At 43.9% G+C, this 23052-nt stretch overlaps 1 protein-coding gene across 1 annotated transcript in view; it reads left to right on the forward strand.

The window, feature by feature from the left end:
• Positions 1 to 23052, forward strand: part of MRE11 (MRE11 homolog, double strand break repair nuclease) — a 192190-nt gene that overhangs the window by 134022 nt on the left and 35116 nt on the right. The window contains exons 17-18 of the mRNA XM_066586845.1: positions 7699 to 7763; positions 9494 to 9558. Coding sequence (XP_066442942.1) covers positions 7699 to 7763; positions 9494 to 9558 — 130 coding nt within the window. The remainder of the gene's footprint in view (positions 1 to 7698; positions 7764 to 9493; positions 9559 to 23052) is intronic.

Raw genomic sequence — 23052 nt, forward strand, 5'->3', positions numbered from 1 at the left:
CGTATGGGCGCGATCTGCTGCCAGTTATACTTAATAGTGTATTAGTCATTCATCAGCCAGCTTCTGCCTAATCACTCTGCTTTCATCCCCCCCCATGGTTCACTTCAATACTGCCCCTAATTGGTGAATTAGCCGATTCTTCAATCTCTACATGTGGTAAGTGATTTCCATTAGCTTAACCTATTGTTGGCCATAGTAGTACATGATATTCACAGAATTCACACTGCATGCCCACTCAAAATGGCCAAATGCAAATCAAATTTACAATTGACTTTCTGAGCAGGGATTTCTTGATGGTACAACTGTACCTTCCTTGTATGAGACTAGAAAGAAAGGCACTTTATTATTATTATTTTTTTAAAAACTGTAACAGCGCCCCCTTGTCTGTAGGCTTGGTCTGGTATTGCAGTGTATTCGAGCACATGAGGCTGAGCTGCAATACCACATACAATCTGTGAGTAAGAGAGTCGCTGTTTCTGGACAGATAATCCTTGTTTCTAATATCCTAAAACCTCCTCTTCTATTGTTCTTTTACAATATGAAGACCATTTCATGCATCAGATTGGCGCAAAACTGACAATTACAAAGGTGCCAAGTACTGCACTGGCATTTCCCTTAAAGGGGTATTAACAAGATTGTATCACCTACCCACAGGATAAAAGTCTGATCATTGAGGGTCTCCACGCTTAGATCCCCATCAATCCTGATCTTTTTTTTTACATTTGGGCAACCCCTTTAATGAAGGAGAAGAAAAAAGAAAAGGAAGAAGAGGAGGGAAAAGGAATAGGAAGAGAAACAAGAAAAAGGAATAAGAAGAAACCATGTTAGTGGTTCGGCTGAGACAAACTGTCTAAGATTCGGGTTCGAGCCTATCCAAACTTTTAGCAAAGGGTCTACTGTTTCAGTTCGCTCACCACTACTGTGAAGGAAAAATACAGCATATCCACCCGTTCTGAACCCACCACAAACCAGGGGTGCACAGCTTTTCTGGTGTAAGGGCCACCTTACCATACTGATCCACTTCCAAGGGCCACAAGGGTATTCCCATCTGAGACATTTCTAGTATATCCTAAGGATATGCCAAAATAGATTGAAGTAAGTTCCACTTCCAGGACTCCCACTTATTGGAAGAACGGGGGTCATTTCCCGCTCCCAATCAGCTCTCTAGAGAGTAGACAACGCATGTAGCTCTCTGCATTTTAGATGATGGATCTCGAGGTAACGGGCCGGCATTCTTCCTATAAACTACAATGGAGAGAGCTGCATACCTATGCAATGCCTCTAACTCATATACTCATTTCGGAAGTGTCAAACGGGTCAAGATACTTCATGCTTCTAATATATAGGGGGCCCAGACATGGCTACACAGTGCACCCTTAGTACTTGTCCTAATATATAGGGGACCCACATATGACTACACAGTGCACCCTTAGTACTTGTCCTAATATATAGGGGGCCCAGACATGGCTACACAGTGCACCCTTAGTACTTGTCCTAATATATAGGGGACCCACATATGACTACACAGTGCACCCTTAGTACTTGTCCTAATATATAGGGGACCCAGACATGGCTACACAGTGCACCCTTAGTACTTGTCCTAATATATAGGGGGCCAGACATGGCTACACAGTGCACCCTTAGTACTTGTCCTATTACATAGGGGGCCCAGACATGGCTACACAGTGCACCCTTAGTACTTGTCCTAATATATAGGGGACCAGACATGACTACACAGTGCACCCTTAGTACTTGACCTAATATATACGAGACCAGACATGGCTACACAGTGCACCCTTAGTACTTGTCCTATTACATAGGGGACCCACATATGACTACACAGTGCACCCTTAGTACTTGTCCTAATATATAGGGGGCCCAGACATCGCTACAGAGTGCACCCTTAGTACATGTCCTAAGATATAGGGGACCCAGACATGGCTACACAGTGCACCCTTAGTACTTGTCCTATTACATAGGGGACCCACATATGACTACACAGGGCACCCTTAGTACTTGTCCTAAGATATAGGGGACCCAGACATGGCTACACTGTGCACCCTTAGTACTTGTCCTATTACATAGGGGACCCACATATGACTACACAGTGCACTCTTAGTACTTGTCCTAATATATAGGGGACCCAGACATGACTACACAGGGCACCCTTAGTACTTGTCCTAATATATAGGGGACCCAGACATGGCTACACAGTGCACCCTTAGTACTTGTCCTAAGATATAGGGGACCCAGACATGGCTACACTGTGCACCCTTAGTACTTGTCCTAATATATAGGGGGTCCAGACATGGCTACACTGTGCACCCTTAGTACTTGTCCTAATATATAGGGGGCCCAGACATGGCTACACAGTGCACCCTTAGTACTTGTCCTAATATATAGGGGGCCCAGACATAGCTACACAGTGCACCCTTAGTACTTGTCCTAATATATAGGGGGCCCAGACATAGCTACACAGTGCACCCTTAGTACTTGTCCTATTACATAGGGGACCCACATATGACTACACAGTGCACCCTTAGTACTTGTCCTAAGATATAGGGGACCCAGACATGGCTACACTGTGCACCCTTAGTACTTGTCCTAATATATAGGGGGCCCAGACATGGCTACACAGTGCACCCTTAGTACTTGTCCTAATATATAGGGGGCCCAGACATGGCTACACAGTGCACCCTTAGTACTTGTCCTATTACATAGGAGACCCACATATGACTACACAGTGCACCCTTAGTACTTGTCCTAAGATATAGGGGACCCAGACATGGCTACACTGTGCACCCTTAGTACTTGACCTAATATATAGGAGGCCCAGATATGACTACACAGTGTACTCTTAGTACTCGTCCTAATATATAGGGGACCCAGACATGGCTACACAGTGCACCCTTAGTACATGTCCTAATATATAGGAGGCCCAGATATGACTACACAGGGCACCCTTAGTACATGTCCTAATATATAGGGGACCTAGACATGGCTACACAGTGCACCCTTAGTAGATGTCCTATTATATAGGAGGCCCAGATATGGCTTCACAGTGCACCCTTAGTACTTGTCTGTTCTTGCTATGTGCCACTCCCAATCACCCTGACATAGAAACTACATGTGAGCAAACGTACCTTGCATAGATATTTCTGTGTCCAGGTAATTGGAGCTGCACAGAATGGTATTGTGGGCTGCATGTTGTTCACCCCTGCCCTAATCTTTCAGAAAGCTTTTCTGTTCCCCCAAAAATCCATTTAATATGATTCCGTAAATAGAACACATTGAAGAGGAATAAGAGGGGGATGCAGCTGCAGATTCTCTTAAAGGGGTTGTTCCGCGCCGAAACGGGTTTTTTTTTTTTTTTCAATAGGCCCCCCGTTCGGCGCGAGACAAACCCAATGCATGTGTTAAAAAAAAAAAAGTTTAGTACTTACCCGAATCCCCGCGCTGCGGCGACTTCTTCCTTACCTTACTAAGATGGCCGCCGGGATCTTCACCCATGATGCACCGCGGGTCTTCTCCCATGGTGCACCGTGGGCTCTGTGCGGTCCATTGCCGATTCCAGCCTCCTGATTGGCTGGAATCGGCACACATGACGGGGCGGAGCTACGAGGACCAGCTCTCCGGCACGAGCGGCCCCATTCACCAGGGAGAAGACCGGACTGCGCAAGCGCGTCTAATCGGGCGATTAGACGCTGAAATTAGACGGCACCATGGAGACGGGGACGCTAGCAACGGAACAGGTAAGTGAATAACTTCTGTATGGCTCATAATTAATGCACGATGTATATTACAAAGTGCATTAATATGGCCATACAGAAGTGCTGAACCCCACTTGCTTTCGCGGGACAACCCCTTTAAGTCAGTGTTCCCCAACTCCAGTTCTCAGGCACCGCCAACAGGTCAGGTTTTCAGCATTTCCTCAGTATTGCACAGGTGATGTAATTATCATCAGTGCCTCAGACATTGCCACAGGTGAAAGAAGGAAATTGAGCAGCGCCAGAAGTGGTAGGCTTTAAAAGTCCATCTTATGATGTTTCTTTATTAATCCATATCCAGAAAAATTGCCACCGGTGTTCTTACCATATGATATCCTGAAAACATGACCTGTTGGTGGTCCCTGAGGACTGGAGTTGGGGACCCCTGCTCCAAGTTATGCTGTGAAAGGGTAGGGGGGAGCTGAAGCACAGACATACCTGGTTTAGCAATGGAGATACTTTAGGTTCCATGTCCCTTTAAATTCTCAATTACATTATCCATCTTTACCTTACTGAAAATTCCTATGGCGCTATTAAGAAAATGCCAAAAGCATGGAGATTTAAAAAAAAAAAAAAGAACTTCATAATATAGAAACCTAACTGGCGGGACCCATATCTCACTATTATGTGACGTTAAATTGAAAATGTTCCCATGCAAAAATATGAAGATAATGACCTCTACCGATTTGCAATGTACTGTTCTCTCAGTAATGACTCCGAAATGCATTTGTTTACTGGGATGGAGTGCGGCCTGGCAATGTAGCACACGTGTGTAAAAGTAATACTTGTAATTCAACGCTTGTAATCGCCTCTGTCATGGCAACATAGTGTGCATTGATGGATGGTAATTGGCAGCATATTGCATTATGATGGGCGGAAGGGACAAGTGAAATAAACAGCTTTTAAAGATTGAATTTTAAGGGGCTCTTACAATGCTCACATAATACCTGCAATTTTGTATTATTACGTGTACTATAGTCACTGAACATAAAATTATATACACACTTTATCATGGCCGTCCTTCGCTACCTGTGACTCGTGGAAGGTATCAGACTCCTAAGTTACCCATAGACAAGATGGCTATTAGACTAAGGCTCGTTCATTCAGTGGACAGTTCGCACTCCCCCAATATACATGCATGTGTATTGAAGGGAGAAAGCTGCTGCTGGACACCTATGGCAGTGGCTTATCTCCCAAGAACCAAAGAATCGGGCAGCTGAAATCCAACTGTGCAATCCTTATCTCCCTCAACATCTGGAATAGGGGGAGAGTTGGGAGATCGCCACACACCACCAAAATCGGCGAATTCGAGCAATCTAATGAGTATGGCAACTCTTACACAAGCCCTACAAGAGGTATCTCCTTAGAGGTATGATGGTGAGGACACACACAAAGACTGATTTTGTTTTAACAGAAAGAGTCAGCTGTTGAAAGTGAGGTATCCCAAGTGAAGTAGTCCCAGTGGATTCGAAGGACCCAACTTCAACTAGTTGTTGGCCAAATGTGGAAAAGGTCACCCTAATTTTTTTAATGATGAGTGGCCCAATGGTGAACTAGATCTAGGTTCTCAATCTGTGTTATGTGTATTTCGGGGGGTACATGCCATGTTTCCAGGTGGATATTCAGAAATAGTAGACTACAGGAACCAGTTTTAATTCATTTTCCAAATTTGGCTTGGGGGACCTTACTTTTAAAATCACATGAACCAAAGGAAGACCAGAGGAACCCATTTACAATCAGTCATAGCCAGTGTTGATTAGGAGAACCTTATATTTAATAAAGGTTTGCTTAATGGAAGACTGATGAAACAAAACTTAACGGTTACCTAAATATGACTATGAGAACCCTAAATGGGGTTGTCCATGAAAAACAGAATACCCTATCCACAGGATAGGGAATAACTATCTGATCAGTGGAGCTCTGACCACTGGGATCCCCACTGATTAGGGGAACGGGGGCCCTTGAGATATCCAAATGCATAAAATTGTGGTCGAGCATGCTCACCATCACTTCATTGATTTTACCGAGATTACCGGAGATAACCATACACTTGAACTTGGTTATCTGACTGAAATAGTACAGATGTGTGACCACCGCTTCATTTACTTGAAGGCCTTCAGGATCCCCATTCTCTTTATGGATAGGGGTCCCAGTGGTAGGATCCCCACTGATCAAGTGGTTCTCTCCTGTCATGCGGACAGGGCATAACTGATATTGTTAGGACAACCACTTTAATATTAGTAAATGGTTGCCTAAGAGTGCACTGAAGAAACCCAAATTTAAAGCGTGCCTTATTGGGGCATATTGACATTTGCAGCTGAGTGTGCAGCTTCAGTTCTTGCACACTTAAGCTGGATGACCACTCATCTGAATATTTGCCACATAATACTACATTTGTCCTGCAGTAGCCTGGCTGGCCATGGCTTCCTTTTGCATAATCATCAGTTTCTGATAAGACAACCCTTTTAACACGACCAGTGATGTACATGTACATTACTGATCTGCAGGGTGAGTATGGAGTGGACTCAGAAGCCAAGTCCACTTTATACCCAGCAGCTAACTGCTTTTTCATACAGCTGGCATCTGCCTCCATTGGAGCTAGCGTTAACCATAAAGAGCTCCCTTTGTTTCCTGAATGGTTCGACCACAATGAGGAGTTGGGCGCCATTTGTACATCATGGCAGCCTGGGGCCTTGTGAAGGACACGTGTTTCAGCATATCAAACCGTGCTTGTGGCAGGACTAAATAGAACGCCTTCTGAAATACAATATACTGAAGTATTGCAGTATATTATATGAGTGTTCAAATGATTGCAAGTACAAGTTCCCCATGGGGACTAAAAAAGAAAGTGAAGATGAGTTTTCAAATATTAGAAAAAAAATTAAAATATTTAGTTGAAAAACCTTTTCCATTTTTCATGTAAAAAATCAAAATATTAAAAAAACAAATTGGTATCATCATGTCCCTTAAAAGTCTGAGCTATTAAAGTATTGCATTATTTATCCTGCACGTTAGGGAAAAAATTCTGTAACTCCAGAACTGCACTGTTTTTGGCCCCTCCGCTACAAAAAGAAATTGAGCAAAAAGTGATCAAAAAGTTATATGTTCCCCATAATGGCACCAATAAAAGCTACAGATTGCCCTGCAGAAAAAGGGTCCCCACACAGCACCATGGACAAAGCCAAAGTTCCTATTGAAGTGAATGAGAACTTGGAATGTAATACCAAGCCTCGCCACTGCAGCGGGAACGGAGCTATCTGCTTCCTGATGAAATCAACTTAGTGCATGAGGACCCCGGCCCAGTGAACAGCTGATCAGCAGGGACCTGGACTGCAGACCCTTTCTGATCTACTATTGATGGCCTATCCTAAGGAAAGGACGGACAAGGGAGCGAGAAGAAGTGAGTAACCACTGATTATTTATTTTAAAGCATTGGGAACCTGGTGACAGGAGTGTCCTTATGTCTGACAATCCTTTTAAAGTGTTGCCCAATGGTGGACTGGAGGAACCTGAACTGTCATCTATTGTCATTTTTAGCCCTATTATTTGTTCTCTTTTTACGGCGGCGGTCCAATCTTCTCTGTGACGTCATCTGTTCCGTCCTCTAACATGACTTCATGGTTACTCATCGATGGTAACCACATAGAGCGAGGTTCTTTATAGTCTGAAGTATTCTTGAGCCAGCCGCACGCATTACTCATTATTGCTGGCCTCTGTAATTACCATTGTGCAGAGTTAATTGTGCGCCACATACGGTCTTCAGATGATTGCCATTCATGGAAAATCTCATTTTGAGATTAAATTCACTTTACAAGTACGCGAACTTCAGCGCTTAACTCTGTCCATGCTATAACCTGAGCTTAGGCGGTTTTACCGTGTCTGTAAGAGAATGACTTCTTAAACAAGCATTTATGTCTATCTTCTCCTCTAGCGTTTAAATCTTCGTCGTCAAGACAACCTTCTTCAAGAAACGTCCCTGCAAAGAAGTATTCCGAGGTGGGTAGGACCCTTATGTAGATTCGCGCTTGTAAGGAAATCAGCACATGACTTTCCGGTAGGTGCTAAACGTCTCAGATATTCTCTCGAAGACGTACGGAGGTGCAGTAGGTCCCTATCATATGAGGACCCTGTAACTACTCCGTATAACAAAGAGCTATAGTAAGGCATGAGCATTAGGCCTGAGTGTTAGGCTCTTTTGTGAGTGCGCCTTCACTCCCCCCCCCCCCCCCCCCCCGCCCCCACTATCCATCTGGGGTCTGAATGGAAGCATAGGCTTTGGGCCCGTTTCACAAGGTTTCTGTGCATTTTTAGTCTTTTTAGAGGAATAGAGAAGTGGACGACGCCTTATTATCCTTCGGAAAAGTAGGCAGTAGACTGAAACCTTGTGAAGCGGAGACCAGAGTGGTCACCGTTTCACACAGTAAAGCCTGTGCTTCTGTGCAGAGGTGTGTTCGCATGTGGCAAATTTCAACCCCTTATGGGCCAAGTGCTGTAAATATACCGCACTCGGTCCTGGGCTTTAATCCCTGCCGATAGCAGCGCAGGGTTAAAACATCTGCTGCATTCAAGCAGAAGCAGGTCGGGCCCTCAGCCGTTTGTCACAGCTGAGAACCCGGAGGAGAAGGGCGAAGCGTTTTTTAACCACTTCTGCCTTTTCTTTTCCAAGCTACATATTGCTCAATGAGCGCCATGTTCTAAAGAGTGAAAGAGGAAGTATTTTTTTACCACAATGCGCCCCGCCGATCACGTGACCGAAGTGTCCCCCTGTTACAGCACAGCTGCAGGGTCCTAGAAGACTCTCATTGGCTCTGTTTGTGACTACTGTCACTGCAGGGGGATGTTTTCGCCTGTAACAGGGGGCTCCTATGGGTGCGGCTCTTATGGCTGCCCCAGCAATAGTGGGAAAGGGGGAAATAAAGGACCATGTGAATGACTCCCAGAGGTCTTATATGACACAATGGGGGGACATAGATGTTGAAAAAAATATAGTTACAAAAATAAGTTTAAAAAATGACAAAATAAAATAAAAATGTTTACATAAAAAAGAAAATGACCCAAAGCCGTAATCAATGCCGCCCATACGCAAGTAGATTCCTTTATGGGCGGCCTATATACGCGCCATGTGAAGCGACAGCGCAGGAAATTTTGACCAGAAGAAACCATGGAAGACCGTGCCTGAGTTACATATGCGGCTATAGGCCAGGTCACCACTGGCTCCATGGGGGTAAAATGATGTGTGACTCACGCAACGTTTTACGCATAAGGCCGGTTTCACATCTGCATTGGAACTTCCGGTCAGAAGTTCTGTCACGTAAGAGAAAGCGCTGCAAAAGCCAGGGAGCTGAGCGGAAAGCAGACATTATAGTCAGTGGGGTCCATCCGGCGCTGTTCAGAACTGAGCAGGAAAGTGGAACCCGCCCTTGAAGCTCTAAAAGAAACTACAAATGTTCGTGAAAACCTAAATTTGTGTCAGTCTCAAAACTTTTGGCCACGACTGTTGACAGTCGCTGTATGAGCCGCTGTCATAACGCATTTTATGATTGTCTAGTTTAAACTTCTCTGACAAAATTAGTGAATTTTCCCCACTGTTTCTATGTATTGTAGCGCCATTTTTAGAAACGTGGACTATCGCTTTAAGACCATGCAAACACTGACGCGACTGAGATTTGTATGGATGCGTCCAGCGCTCAGTCGTCTCTAATAACTGCTCCGCTTCATCTGTTTAGGAGATCGAGGACGACGACTCCGATCTTGAGGTTTCCTTCACCCCGTCTTCAGTTGTGAACAAGAGGTACGCTGCGCGTTGTGTGGGCACGCAGTACATGGCATGCGCTAAATGTATTTTATTTTATTAATGTCACCAGCATGTTAAAAAGTGTCAGCAGGACGGGGCGCGACTAAGAGAAATCTGGAAGTGTGCCAAATTAAAGTCCCACCGAGTTTATAGCACATTATTAGTGTATGAGGAAGATATCTGTAGAGCGATAAGCAAGGTCTGTTTATGGAAGTTAATAGTCTGTGGATGGCGCTTTCGGCAAGACCGTCCATTTTTGGGTGATTTGTATTTTGGGATGTCCATTCCTCACTCCAATGACTGTTCAGGCTCGGTGCATAGTAGCCAGGAGACTCCGGTCTGTTTGCTGTCCGATATACTCAGAGACCACACATTGACATGTATTGGGATGTCCGATTTGTCATCTATGATACGGACAGGGATAGGACATGCCATGAGATTATTTTATCCGAACCGTTGGTCCACGGGAAAAGACGCCCATGTGTAGAGCCCCACAGGCTTAATAGGTCCGAGTTCTGTGTGTTAAATTATGTGGACAGCGCACGACCCCAAAACACGTGATTGTGCCGTCGTCGTACCGCCCGAGCTATAATCCCTACACCGGACAAATATACAATACTCTAAGTTTAATTCATTGTTATGTATGAAAAAAACTAACTCTCCCACAATGCAGTGCAGCAGAGAGCTCAGCCAAGGAGGCGTGTCTGACGATAAGACAGCTTAGCTGCCCTTTGCAACCAATTACGGCACAGCTTTCGTTTTTCAACACGCACAACCACCGTCCCATTCAATCTCTACAGGATGTCCGTTCTTGGGATCAGAGACGATCTCCATGGTGAGCCCCCCCCACCAGTCTGATATCACCTATCCATAAAACAGGTGCTAGAAGCCTATCTTGGCGTAGCCCCTTTAAGTTCGTGCCTGTGCCGCCAGCCTTTTTGTTATTTTTCATTGTTTTTCCTCTAGAGCCGACCAATGGAAACGAGCACAAATGTGAGCAGACCCAGGGAAGTAGGCGGTTTGACTGCGGGATCAGACTGCACTGGTTTTTGTTGTGGTCTCTAACCATAGAGACACATAGGTCAGCATACTATACAGCTGGATACAAACTTTTTGGGAAGACTATTGGCAAAGTTGCTTCATATGCAATTTTAAATGCACTGAAACAATTTAAAAAATTGGTTGCGTAAGTATACATACCCTTTAAAGGTGTTGTCCACTTATGAACTACTGATGGCCTATTCTTAGAGTAGACCATGAATAGTAGATCAGCAGGGGTCCTGCACCCAGGACACCCATTGATCACCCGTGCACAGGGCAAGTACGCTCATGCACGGAAGTAATTTCTGCAGAAAGCAGACAGCTCCATACCAAAAACAGTGGCTAGGCTTGGTATGACACACAGAATCCCACTTACGTTAATGGAAACTTTATATGTAATCCCAAGCCTCACCACTGCAGTCGGAACAGAGCTGTCTGCTTCCTGCATAAATCAGCTCAGTGCCTGAGTATGTTGGCTATTTGAGCAGCTGATCGACGGGAATCCTAGATGACAGACCCTCACCAATCTACTATTGATGGCCTATCCTCGTTATAATAGACCATCTACAGCTTCTTTTGTTGCGTTCTTTTGGCTTTCTATGAATGCAAATGAGCCCCTACTTCCTACAAGTAATTAATCGACGTTGTTAGTTTGACTGAAACCTCTACTGCTGCCTCGTGCTTAGCCATGTTACTATATTATAGCACTATATTATAGCCGTTTCCGTCCCCTAGAAAATGTACATTATATATGTTCTTGAGTAATTCATGAATAAATAATGCAAGAAAGCCCTGCCGGCTATCAGCCATGGTCCCGTGCTCACTCGCTGGGTGCTCTCTCTACTAGAAAGGCACCCTCAGAATTCATTTTTTCCTTCCATGTAAATAAACATCAGTGATGTATTATATATGTCAAATAATGCAGCCTGAATAATAGTGTTTCCGTATAGAACTATGGAGGCATGCTGTAAATATTAGTAATCTCGGTATTAAAGGGCCACTCCAGCTTTTTTCCCCATTCACTATGCAGATATCCCCCAGTATAGTGTTATGTTGGTTAGTTATTCCTTGCTATCAGAAATTCCTGTTCTCTTTTCCACATTTAGTCATGTGATCTCATTTTTGACCAGTTCAGTTTTACTTGAGGTTATGCTGTCTGAAACGAGTCAATTTCTCAGTCTGAGTGATGATATTACATGGACCCTACCACAGAAACTAGAGGGGGGACACAGAATATCCTCTAGTTTACTGATGATTAGAGCTCCTGTCACACAGGTATAATAGAGGAGATCACAGCTCATCCTCCTGACTGTATGCATAAGGTCTGTATCTTATTCAGGTCATGATAATTAAACTGTCCGCCCAGCAGGCAGAAATGTTATAGCCTCTAGCTAATGCTGTGCTGGTGAATCATTGGATATGTGAAAGTAAAAAAAATCTCATCATCAAGATGGTGCCTGATAAGCATCAGACAGGAGGCAGCAGTGCATGGAAGTCACTGCACTATACACAGAAGACCCCCAAAGTGTGAGAGGCAATCAGGTGAGGGGGAAAGACATGGAAAAATGTGTTTTTGTTGGAATGGCCCTTACAAGATTTCCACGGCTTTGCCTCCCTTCAGCCTAATATACTATGTTAGTATGGCACTATGCGTTTTAGACAAGTCTCCCTTAGGGTATGTTCACACATTGGGAAATTGCTTTGGATTTTCCACAGGGATGCGGATTCACAGCAAACTTCACTCATTGAATTGAAAGGGTAAAATCTGCTGCAGATCAATGGCAAATCTGTGGCCACTGCCGGAGAAATATAATAATACAGGCACTCCATGGATGGGTCCAGTATGCTCAACTGAGTTCCTCCGCTATTTAGCAATCCTCAATGTTACCTTCTAGAGGAGGCTCCCAAGTGTGTGGAACCCCCTCTCCTTATATGTCAGTGTGTCCTAATAGGGAATAAGGAAACAGTCAGTCTTCATGAGGCCACTTTAAGCTGTGGAAAATCCCCACCAAAAAGGGCACCATTGGTGCGGATTTTGATACGGAACTGCAGCAAACTTCACCCCTGCAATCCAAAGGATAAAGTCTGCTGCGGATCCATGTCAAAAAATGCATCAAAATCCACACAAAACTGTGTGGATTTTGCTGTGGATCTGCACCAAGATCGGCTAAATGTGAGTACCCTCAGCTACTCTGCTGCAGTTGTTGAGGTGGATCCACGTTCCTGTACGGAATTTGTGACACATTTCTGCATGGATCTGCATAAAGAGGTAATACTCATGTGGATCCACACGAAAATGCATCAGAAATTCTGCATGCGGATTTTGCCCATTAACAGGGCTAAATCTGCAGCAAAAACCACTGCAGAGTAGACACGGATTTCTGAAACGGTTTTACAGGCAGATTCCATTCCGAAAATTCCGCATGGTGGAATATGCCATGTGAACCTACAGTTAACCATGGTAAATCCGTTATTCGAACGTACCCAAAAACCCATGTCAGAATCTCCAAATTCGCTCCAGTGGAAGGGTGAAATCTGCTCCGGATCTGCGTCACAATACGCCATAATGGTGTGGATTTTGATGCAGAACTGCATCAAAATCCGCAGCGCAAAATATGCTGCTGACTTTGACGTGAATCCAAATTAGGTTCTGTGTGAATGTCGCAGATTTTTATGTGGATTTGCGGTAGACGTCACCCTTTCAATGCATTCAAATTGAAGGAGGAAAATCTGCACCTAAATCCACGCCGAATCGGGGAAGTTTGAACGCACCCTTAAGGAGTATTCTATCTGTTAATATTTATAACTAATCCACAGAATAGATGATACGTTTTACATTCATGGGGATCTGAGCTCTGAGCCCCCGCAAATCACCGCAATGTATCAAACCCAGCCCCTCGTATCACTTCACCGTATAGTTGTGTTAAGTCTGGCTGAGCATGTGCACAGACAGCCATACAACTCTAGTGGAGGTACTGAAACAGGCTTCTCTCAGTTGGATTATCCCTTTAAAAAGCTCGTCCATCACAGACAATGCCCTGTTCCAAGGTGACATTGGAAGAAAAAGTAAGTGAACCCTCTGCAACAACCTGGATTTCTGCACTGATAAATAAAATGTGGTCTGATTGTTATCTATAATCATACAGAGAAACACAATCTATCTGAAATAATCCAAAGAATATATGTACGCCACATCCGTATGAGAAAAAGTAGTTCACCTATAGAAAGGTTCAAATCCACTCTGACTCGGTCATTCCAAAACACAAATCATTTTTTACACCATTCTTTATTTGATTTACTTGGCTACTGCTGGTATGAGTCATTGTCTTGTTGGATCACCCATTGTCTCTTCAGCTTGAGGCCATGGACGGCTGCTCCTTCATACTCCTATTAGATGTTCTGATCAGCTTAGAATTCATCGTTTCTTAAGTGATTACAAGGCGTGTAGGCCCCGAGGCAGCAGAGCTCCCTCCACCATGCTGCGCTCAATATTTGGGTGAGGTTTTGGTGTTGGTGTGCAGTATTCTTCATTCTCTATATATAGCGTTGTGCTAAAAAGTACCACTTTTGTCTCATCTTCCAATAGAACACTTTCCCAGAAGCATTGTGCAACATCCAGGTGGTCTCGGTTAACTTGAGACTGGTTGCAGTGGCTTATTTGGACAGCAGCGACCTCTTCCAGTATATGGTGCCCTTCCATGAACACTGTTAGTCAGTGCTTTTCTAATAGCGGGCACATGACCGTCTTTTTTGCAGTTTGTAGAGTTTTCCGTAGGTCTTTTTTTGTTGCCCTTGGGTTCTTTATAACCTATTTAAAGATTGGCTATTGTGCTCTTGAATTGATGATAAAAGGATGCTGACTCCGAGGGAATTAGCCACAGTCCTGAATTTTTTCCATTTGTAGACATTTTGTCTAACCATGGTTTTATGGACACTCGGGTCTTTAGTAATGCTTTTGCAGTTTTTTTCAGCTTCATAAATCTCTATAACATCTTCTGAGGTCTTCTGAAAGTTGTCTGCATCGAGGCATGGCTGACAATCAATATTTCTTGAGAAAAACAGATTTGACACTAACCAGGCTTTTGTGCCCTTATTTCATAGGCAAAGTAGCTATGAAACCTGCACTTCTAATCTCTCCTTTATTGAAACACCTGTGACCAGTTACCTCGTGGAGAAGATTACATTTTCTAAGTAATCTATGCAGAAATCCAGGAAATTTTAAAGGGTTCACTTAATTTCCTTAGTGACTGTAGCCTCCTTAACTGACCCTAAGTCTGGGTTCACACGGGGCGGCATTGCAGTGGAATTTCCGTACAGACTTTCCGCACGGAAATTCCACCTGAAATCTTGAGACTGAGCAGCAAAGTTGACGAGTCTACGGGAAGAGATTCCGGCAGCAGAATACAAGCCACTTCACAGAAAGTTGCGTTTCCACTGCAGAAATCTCACGGAATTTCCGTGTTGTCAAACTGCGGACATTCCACCAGATTTCTGCAGGATTTCCTCCCTGCGTGAACCCAGCCTAAAGGGGTCCAGCTGCTACAACGCTTTGTGAAAATGGCTGATCAGTACCTTCGGATTGAAGTTTCTGGATCGGGGCATTCCCAGCACTGATAAGCTGGTCTCTTTCCGAGCTGTATATTATAACCATACCCACTCTACTACACAGCTATCTCTCATCTTCTCTGCAAGTGGCTGCTGGGTCTGTTACCCTTCACTGCTGATAAAGAGATCCTGATCTCCCTCACCATCCTCGAGCACTGTCGTACAGCCCTCTGTAATAGTAGCGTTCTCTCCTCTTGATCTCCTTCACCATCCTCAGTATTGTAATACAGCCCTCCGTAATAGTAGCTTTCCCTGCTCTCTCTCCTCCTGATCTCCTCCACCATCACCTGGCACTGTCATACAGCCCTCTGTAATAGTAGCTTTCCCTGCTCTCTCTCCTGATCTCCTCCACCATCCCCTGACACTGTCATGCAGCCCTCTGTAATAGCTCAGTGGAAAGACCGTAAATGTACCTGTACAGCAGAGAGCAGGCTACGGGAGGAGTTGAGAAACAGCCAGACAGAATTTGCTAAGATTTCAGTCCTCCAGTCTACAGAACATTGGAAAACAATAGCATACAAATCAAATTATCAGAATTTTTTAAATAAATCCAATTACAAAAAGTCTGCACTTTTTAAAGTCAATGTATCTTTGGAAATGAAGATAAACATCACCTTTAAGCAGGGAACTCCTTCCTCCAAGGTCCCCATTTGCTCTAACAGGACATATAGACAGATGGGTTCTGGGGGCAGCATGCAGCTTACAGTATTAAATATGCTGACTATAACCGTAATTAGTGCTATACAGTGTGTCATATAATAGAATGTTGTTTTCCATATTGTTAGCATAGTGTAATTGCGTTTAATGAGTCTAATGTACGGTAATTGGCATGTTTGCTGCCTGGTCCTGTACAGCGGGGTGTCACGTTACATACAAGCCACATGTCTTGTTGTATGCGGGTGAAGAGGTTGACTTTAACGAGACAGCTGCTTCCTCTTAGGATGAAGTTAATAATGTATAAAGATCACGATTGCCCCCTATCAATCTGCGGTGGGGGGCACTTACTTTGATGTATACACTCAGACTGTAACTTCTATTTAAATGAAGTAGTGTTTTGCAACTTTGATTTTCAGCTCCGGGTTCTTTGATCTTATGAACTTATGGTCATAAGGGGACTTGACACTAAAAAAAGGCAAATTTCATGTTTTGTTCCGGTTAATTTTTTAACATTTTTAAATAGACAATTGATTTGTTGAGGAAGTCGGGACTTTACATGTGATTTATACAGGGATCCTCTTTTGTTAGGGTGCGTTCATATGGTGAATTTTCCGCAGTAGCAACTCCACACTAAAATCCGTATCAAATATGATTTTTTTTACTTTGTCAAGCCACTTATTTGCCACTGTCAGCGCTGACCACAGCATCTAATGGTTTAACAGCCGGGATCAGAGTTCTCTCCAATCCCAGCCGCTGCAATCATGTGTCAGCTGTTTTTGACAGCTGGCACCCGCCACATATGGAGCGGGCTTGGTTTCCAACCAGGCGCACGTCTCTCTTCTGGTGGATGGCACCAACGGGATTAAATAATGGCATTTGCAAAATGTATTAGGGCAGTTTACATATGTTTAATTTAAAGAGAGTGTCTGGTTGGAGAACCCATTTTGAACCCCCTATTTGGGAATTGTTGGTAAATAAAAGAAGGACCCTAATCTATAAACTAGAACAGAGAGCACTTATCACTTTGGAAGACTTGGCACATTCAGGCTTTTTATAGATAACTGATTGATTTTAACAAAAGCTGTGCAATACTTCATTTCTACTGTGGGGGCGCTGTAGAAGAACTGAACACTTACTGCCCGATTACCCACAACTGATTGCTGGAGGTCCAAGTGATCCACTTAGCATCCGTGAACCCTGCTATCAAAAAAGAATCTTCAGTTTTCCAACACTGAGTCAGTCTTATAATAAATAATAGTCTTATAACATGGCCCACGGCTGTTCTGCATGACCTATAAATCTCTGAACACAAGCGGTTTTTTCAAAAACAGCTGCATCTTTCTGTTGCTCGCGGCTACGGGATGACGATTTCTATCACCGTTCTGTTCAACGCAGAATGCAGCACTTATACCTCCTGACCTGAAGGAGCGCTGCATCACACAGAAATTCTCTCTTGTGCTATTTAAGGCCTAAGCACAATACTGTTTATCAGTTTTACCCGAAGAAGTTCTTTAACCCATTAACACTCCATGACGTACAGTTACGTTATAGAGGTTCGGGGTTTGTATGGAGAGGGATTGCAGCTGTTAACCCTATAAGTGCCACCATGAGTTCTGACAACAGCATTTAAATGCGCTGATTGGAGTTCGGAGGGCCCGAACGCCCCCCCGCTATGAGATTTTAAGGTGCTGTTTGGCTGCCAGGGCTACCATTGCAGATTACCTATCAAGCCATGCCTGTGGTATTATTACATCATACTGCAATAGCAGATCAAACCATCGCAAGTTCTTGTCCCCTATGGGGGCTTTAAAAAAAGTAAAAATCAGTTTAAAAGTTTTATTTATTATTTAAAAAAAAAAAAAAAAAAAGTTTTCCCATATTTACAGTATATTTAAAAAATCGCAATAAAAAACCCCACAAACATATTTGGTATTGCTGCTTCCACAAAGGTCTGAGTTATCCAAGTAACGTATTATTTACCCCACATGGTGAACATCGTCAAAAAAAATATATGGCAGAATTGCACGTCAGAATTTTTGGGTCACCCTGTCTGCAAAAAAAAAATGTAATAAAAAGCGATCAAAAAGTCGCATGTACTCCAAAACAATACCAATAAAAAATACAGGACGTCCCACAATAAATGAGCCCGCGCACAACTATGTCGACAAAAAAAAAAAAAGTTATGGCTGCCAGAAGATGGCGGCACAAAATCATTTTATTTTTTCCAAAGATATTTTTTTTTAAGAAGTAGTACATAAACAAAAACACGAAGTAAACAGTAATTCTACTGAGCCGTAAAATAAAGTTATGTCATTTTTGCTGCCGTTTGTACTCTATAGAAACAAGACACACTCAGAGATGGCGGAATTGCGTCTTTTTTTCATTTCACTCCACTTAGAATTTTTTTTGAAGTTTTTCAATACATTATATGGTACATTGAATAGCAGCACTGAAAAATACAACTCGTCCCGCAAAAAACGAGTTATGATTTTTTGTTATTTTTATTTTTTTGAAGTGGGGAGGGAAACCGAAAATGAAAAAAAAAAAGTGCCGCATCCTTAAGGGGTTAAAGGGTTTGTCCAGTTACCAGACAACTTTCCTGCTATAACTCCAATTGTCTTAAAATGGCAAAAAGAGAAATACTGACAGATTCTTCAGGAATGTTTGCAGGTTTATTTGAAGCCGGCTGACTCGGGAGTTTGTCCGAATCCCGAGTGCCTTAATGAGGAAGTTGACACCGTTTTTACACTTGTGGTTTCCTACACGAGTTGCATTCTGTCACATTGCTATTGGAGGACAAGCGACTTTTCCTGTTCACGTGATTTCACATTTTGCTAAGTATAGCAGGCGTCAGTCTGTATCTTGTAAAGTAATATCACGTGGCTGAAGAGCCTCGTGTGACGCAGAATGTTACGGCTGCAGAATGCAGTCCTAAGCTCTTGCTCACGACCTGAAGGTTGTGGGTTCAATCCCCGCATGGTTCAGGTAGCCGGCTCAGGGTTGACTCAGCCTTCCATGCTTCCGATTTCGGTGAAAGGAGTACTCAGCTTGCTGGTAAAGATGACTGGCAATGGCAAGCCAAGTTACATACTGTAGCCTGGGATTTGGTCACATCCTTTCGCTATGAAACACATACTTACAAATTCATATGGCTGACACCAGCGAGCAGAGGCATGAACGAATTACACATTCAACATTAAAAAAAAACTTTTAAATCTCTATTAGCACAGTACTTAACCCTCCTCTGTCATAGGGATCCAGTGGTGTTGCTCCACCGTCCTCCCAGTGGTTGTTGTGGCGGATGACATCAGCTAATGTCACCTCACTGCTTAAGCCGTCACCGCCTGCCCTCCTGGCAACCGGCACTAACATCCTGGGCATCATGGTGCTAGCAGTTCAGGTAACTGCAGCGGTCAGGTGATTTCCTATGGCATCATCTTCACAACAATCTCCGGAAGAACAGTGGGGCAATAGCGCTAGAGGACGGGTATGCACTGCCCTTTTGTTATTTTAAGACACTTAGAACCAGATAATCCCTTCAAATTTTATTTTGACCCTTGTTAGAAGTACGAACTAGAATGTGGCTCTCGGGAAAGTTTGTGCACCCCTGCTTTGTAAGATCCCTTTTAGTGGGTTTATATTAACTATGCTCCTATACAGAGTTGTTGCGGCAGTTCTGGGATCTGTTCCTTTTTAGTAATCTGGTTCTGGTCTTGCATTTCTTTTTCCATCTTCTGTCTCTGGTAGGAGTGGTATTAGGTCAGAATTACCCGTGGGTGATTTGGAGGACTATTTAACCTGGTCTTGTGCTTTGCTGTTTATTTTCAGTCTTCCTCTGACTGTGGTGGAAGGTAGAGCTTGGTGCTGGATCTCCTGTGGGCCTGATTCTCCACAAAACTAAGTTCTGTGGTTACTATTATTTATATCTTGTTTTCTGTGGTTTTCTCCATGTAGGGGCTGCGTTCCACGTTGGCCAAGGTACGTGGTCAGGTTCGCCCTTGTTGGGTGCGTTATCTGCGTATAGGCAGGTCCCTTTCCTGGGTAAGGGGTTTATAGTGAGTGTTTGTTTTCCTGTTGTCTGTCGTCTTTACTCTTTACCATTGTTTTGTGTGTCGTTGCGGTCTGTTTGTCCACAGCCCATGAGTATTTCATGATTACGGATCCTGTGCGTTCAGTTTGGACGTGGTCCAAAGGAGACGCCTGAATAAATGGAAAACGGTGGTTGGGAGCACCATCCTGCATGTGTCATGTTGCTAAGGGAAAGTATGTGAGGAGCGGTGTCCAACACAGTGGCCATTTTGAAAGCCGCCATCTTGGAACCAAGTCGATATTTTGAATTGGGAAGGAGTGCATGTGACATATGTATCTGTGCTTAAATGTCACACACCTTTATTCCTACCAAAGTTATTAACAATTTGTCTGTGACAAGGGACACAGCGATGATACCCTACACAAAGTGCACAATGTGCTCCCCTTTGTTTCGAATCGTCATGGTTGTCCTCTTCTCCCATTCATGATGCACTGAAAGCAACACCTTAGCAGAAATGGTTGCACTGGCGTCCAGGATCGATTGTTGCATGTGCGCCACACGCTGGATTTTCACTGTGTAAACCCTGGACTTGACATCACCCCACAGGTAGAAATCCAAGAGGGTGAGATCTGGCGAGCACGGGAGACACTTCACCGTTCCACGACGTCCAATCCACTACTCCGGAAACTGCTGATCCAAAAACTTACAGACATCATGTCCATAATGTGGGGCGGCACATCCTGCTGGAAGAACACTGGGAATCTACCATCTTCGTTGCACAGGAATGGGAACACCTCATCACGTAACAATTGCAAATACTTGGCAGGAGTAAGGTTACCGTTGATGAAGAATGGGCCCGCTATCTTCCCACCAAACACATCGCACCACACCATGATTTGGTTTGTTCACCTTCCCGTTCACGGAGACGTTTTCTTTATCACTGAACAGTACCGTCTCTGTCAAATGTGGGTCCAGTTGCAATTGCTGGGAAACCCATTCCGCTAATTCAACACAGCGATCAGGATCATCCTCATTGAGATGATGCAGCAACTGGACCTTGTACGGGTGCTATTTGTGCGTAGCCAATGTCTGCCCAATGGTGGTTTGACTTGCTCTGCTCTCATGTGACAGAAGCCGGGTGCTACAATGTGGGTTCTTGCAAAAGGATGCCAAGACGGACATTGTTGCTGCTTCATCTGTAGCAGTTTTGTAGATCCACTTTTTAGCCGTTCCAAGACAGAACCTGTTTCATGAAGTTCGTCAAGCCATTTGCCAACTGTGCCATGGCTGATGGGCGGTCTGTTAGGGTGCCATTTGTAGAAGTCCACTGCAATGACTTGGGTACCGCGCTCCCTGGAGATCTGCACAATCTCTGTCCTCTCCTCGTGTGTTAATATCTGTGTCTGTAACAAAGAGAAAAATTGGTAACAATTTGGATTCATCATCAGATACACATGTCACATGCACCCCTTCCCATTTGATTCCATGATGGCACCTTTCAAAATGGCCACCATGATGGACATCGCCCCCCCAAATATCTCTCCTTCCCCTAGCACCATGCCACACACAGGATGGCATTCCACCCACCATTTTCCATTCGTTCAGGTGCCTCCATACCATCAGACCACTCTGTATTTTGAGTCTAGCAGAATATCTCTTTCCTAACGAAGAATCATCTGGCTAATTTTTAGAGAATTGATTTTTCGTCAGGGGAGAAGGGCACAGCTGAGTAATAGGAGGCCTTATGAACAAAATTTGTAAAGAAGGTACCGGCCTTTGCTCACCACTGTCATAGTACATTAGCTGAGCTCGGCGAAACCTTCCACATAACCATGACATTCACTGCTCGTTGTCTTTCCCAAGTCTCTAATGCAATTCCATCCATAGCCGCGGGCTTCTAGTCTTCATTCCTTTTCAACATCCCAATAAAGTATTGATTGCAATACGCTTTATTTATCTCTGCTGAATGACATCAGCAATAAGGCAGGTTATAAGTTTGTCTAAAGTAGCCCCTAAGTACTCCTGAGCCCAGACTCTTAAAGAAAAATAGCACTCAAATATGTCTGTACAATCAGATGTCCTGGTCTGTAGAAGATATAGAACTAAAGAATAATTCGTGTTGGGTCTCTTCTCTCATCAGGTTCTACTGATGGTAGCCATTTGCATGCTAAAATTTGTTTTTTTGCTTCTTAGTCCTTGGTGTAAGAGGCATCAGGACTATGGGCTTAAATTTAAAGGGGTTGTTCCGTTATTAGTCAACATATCCACCTTAGTGTTCCCTGACATGGTCCTGGTGTATGTTGCTCCTGCTGATGTCACCGGACGTAAGGTGACCGCACCAGCGTCACGATCCAAAACTCCTGGCATCGTGACACTCAGGATAGGACAATAGGTTGTGATCTGATTGGTTTCAGCAGTCACCTGACTTGCATTGATGACATCTGTCACAATGTATTCGGGGACTACAGCCGGGCTGCAACACTGAATCGCAGCGGCAACGAACAGGTAAGTATTGCTCCTCTTCTTCTTTTTAGCACAGGAGGCACTTAAGGGGCATGCTGCCTAGTAAATGGCCATCATTTTGTAGCTTTTAACAAATGCAGTGCCTCAATATATTCCGCTGTCTTACTATAGAACAATAAATGGCCACGGGTCCTTTTACACAATGCAGTCAGCTGCAGATGACGAGCGCCAATCAACCAGATCGGTTCTCATCTACCTGGACTTTTCACGATTCTATTAAGAGTATAAGGGATGAACGATGGTTCATATTGCCATTTCATCCCCCATAGTTTCATCATTGTTGGCCGCACACATGGGGGGATGTGCTGCTGACAACTAGGATTATTTTGTGCAACAGAAAAGATGCAATCTTCGACAAATGTTTGCCCACCTGTTGGCTTATTGGCAGGACCTTCATATATCCTGATAATTGGACAAACAAATATTTCTAGGAACATTCTTGCCTGATCATTGGCCTATTTAAAAGGGCCCTTAAGACTCATTCGACACCGATCGGCAAAAAAACAAAAACCTGCTGCAGTCTGCAAGAAAACCGTCACTTGGCTAGATGTATTATTCAGTCTCCATTAGATTTTGGCATAAATTGCGCAGGTTAAAGTGAGCCTGTCCTGTCTGAACGTGCCCTACCAGGCTTC

This window comes from Eleutherodactylus coqui, chromosome 1 (assembly GCF_035609145.1).
Source record: "Eleutherodactylus coqui strain aEleCoq1 chromosome 1, aEleCoq1.hap1, whole genome shotgun sequence".
Lineage (NCBI taxonomy): Eukaryota > Metazoa > Chordata > Amphibia > Anura > Eleutherodactylidae > Eleutherodactylus > Eleutherodactylus coqui.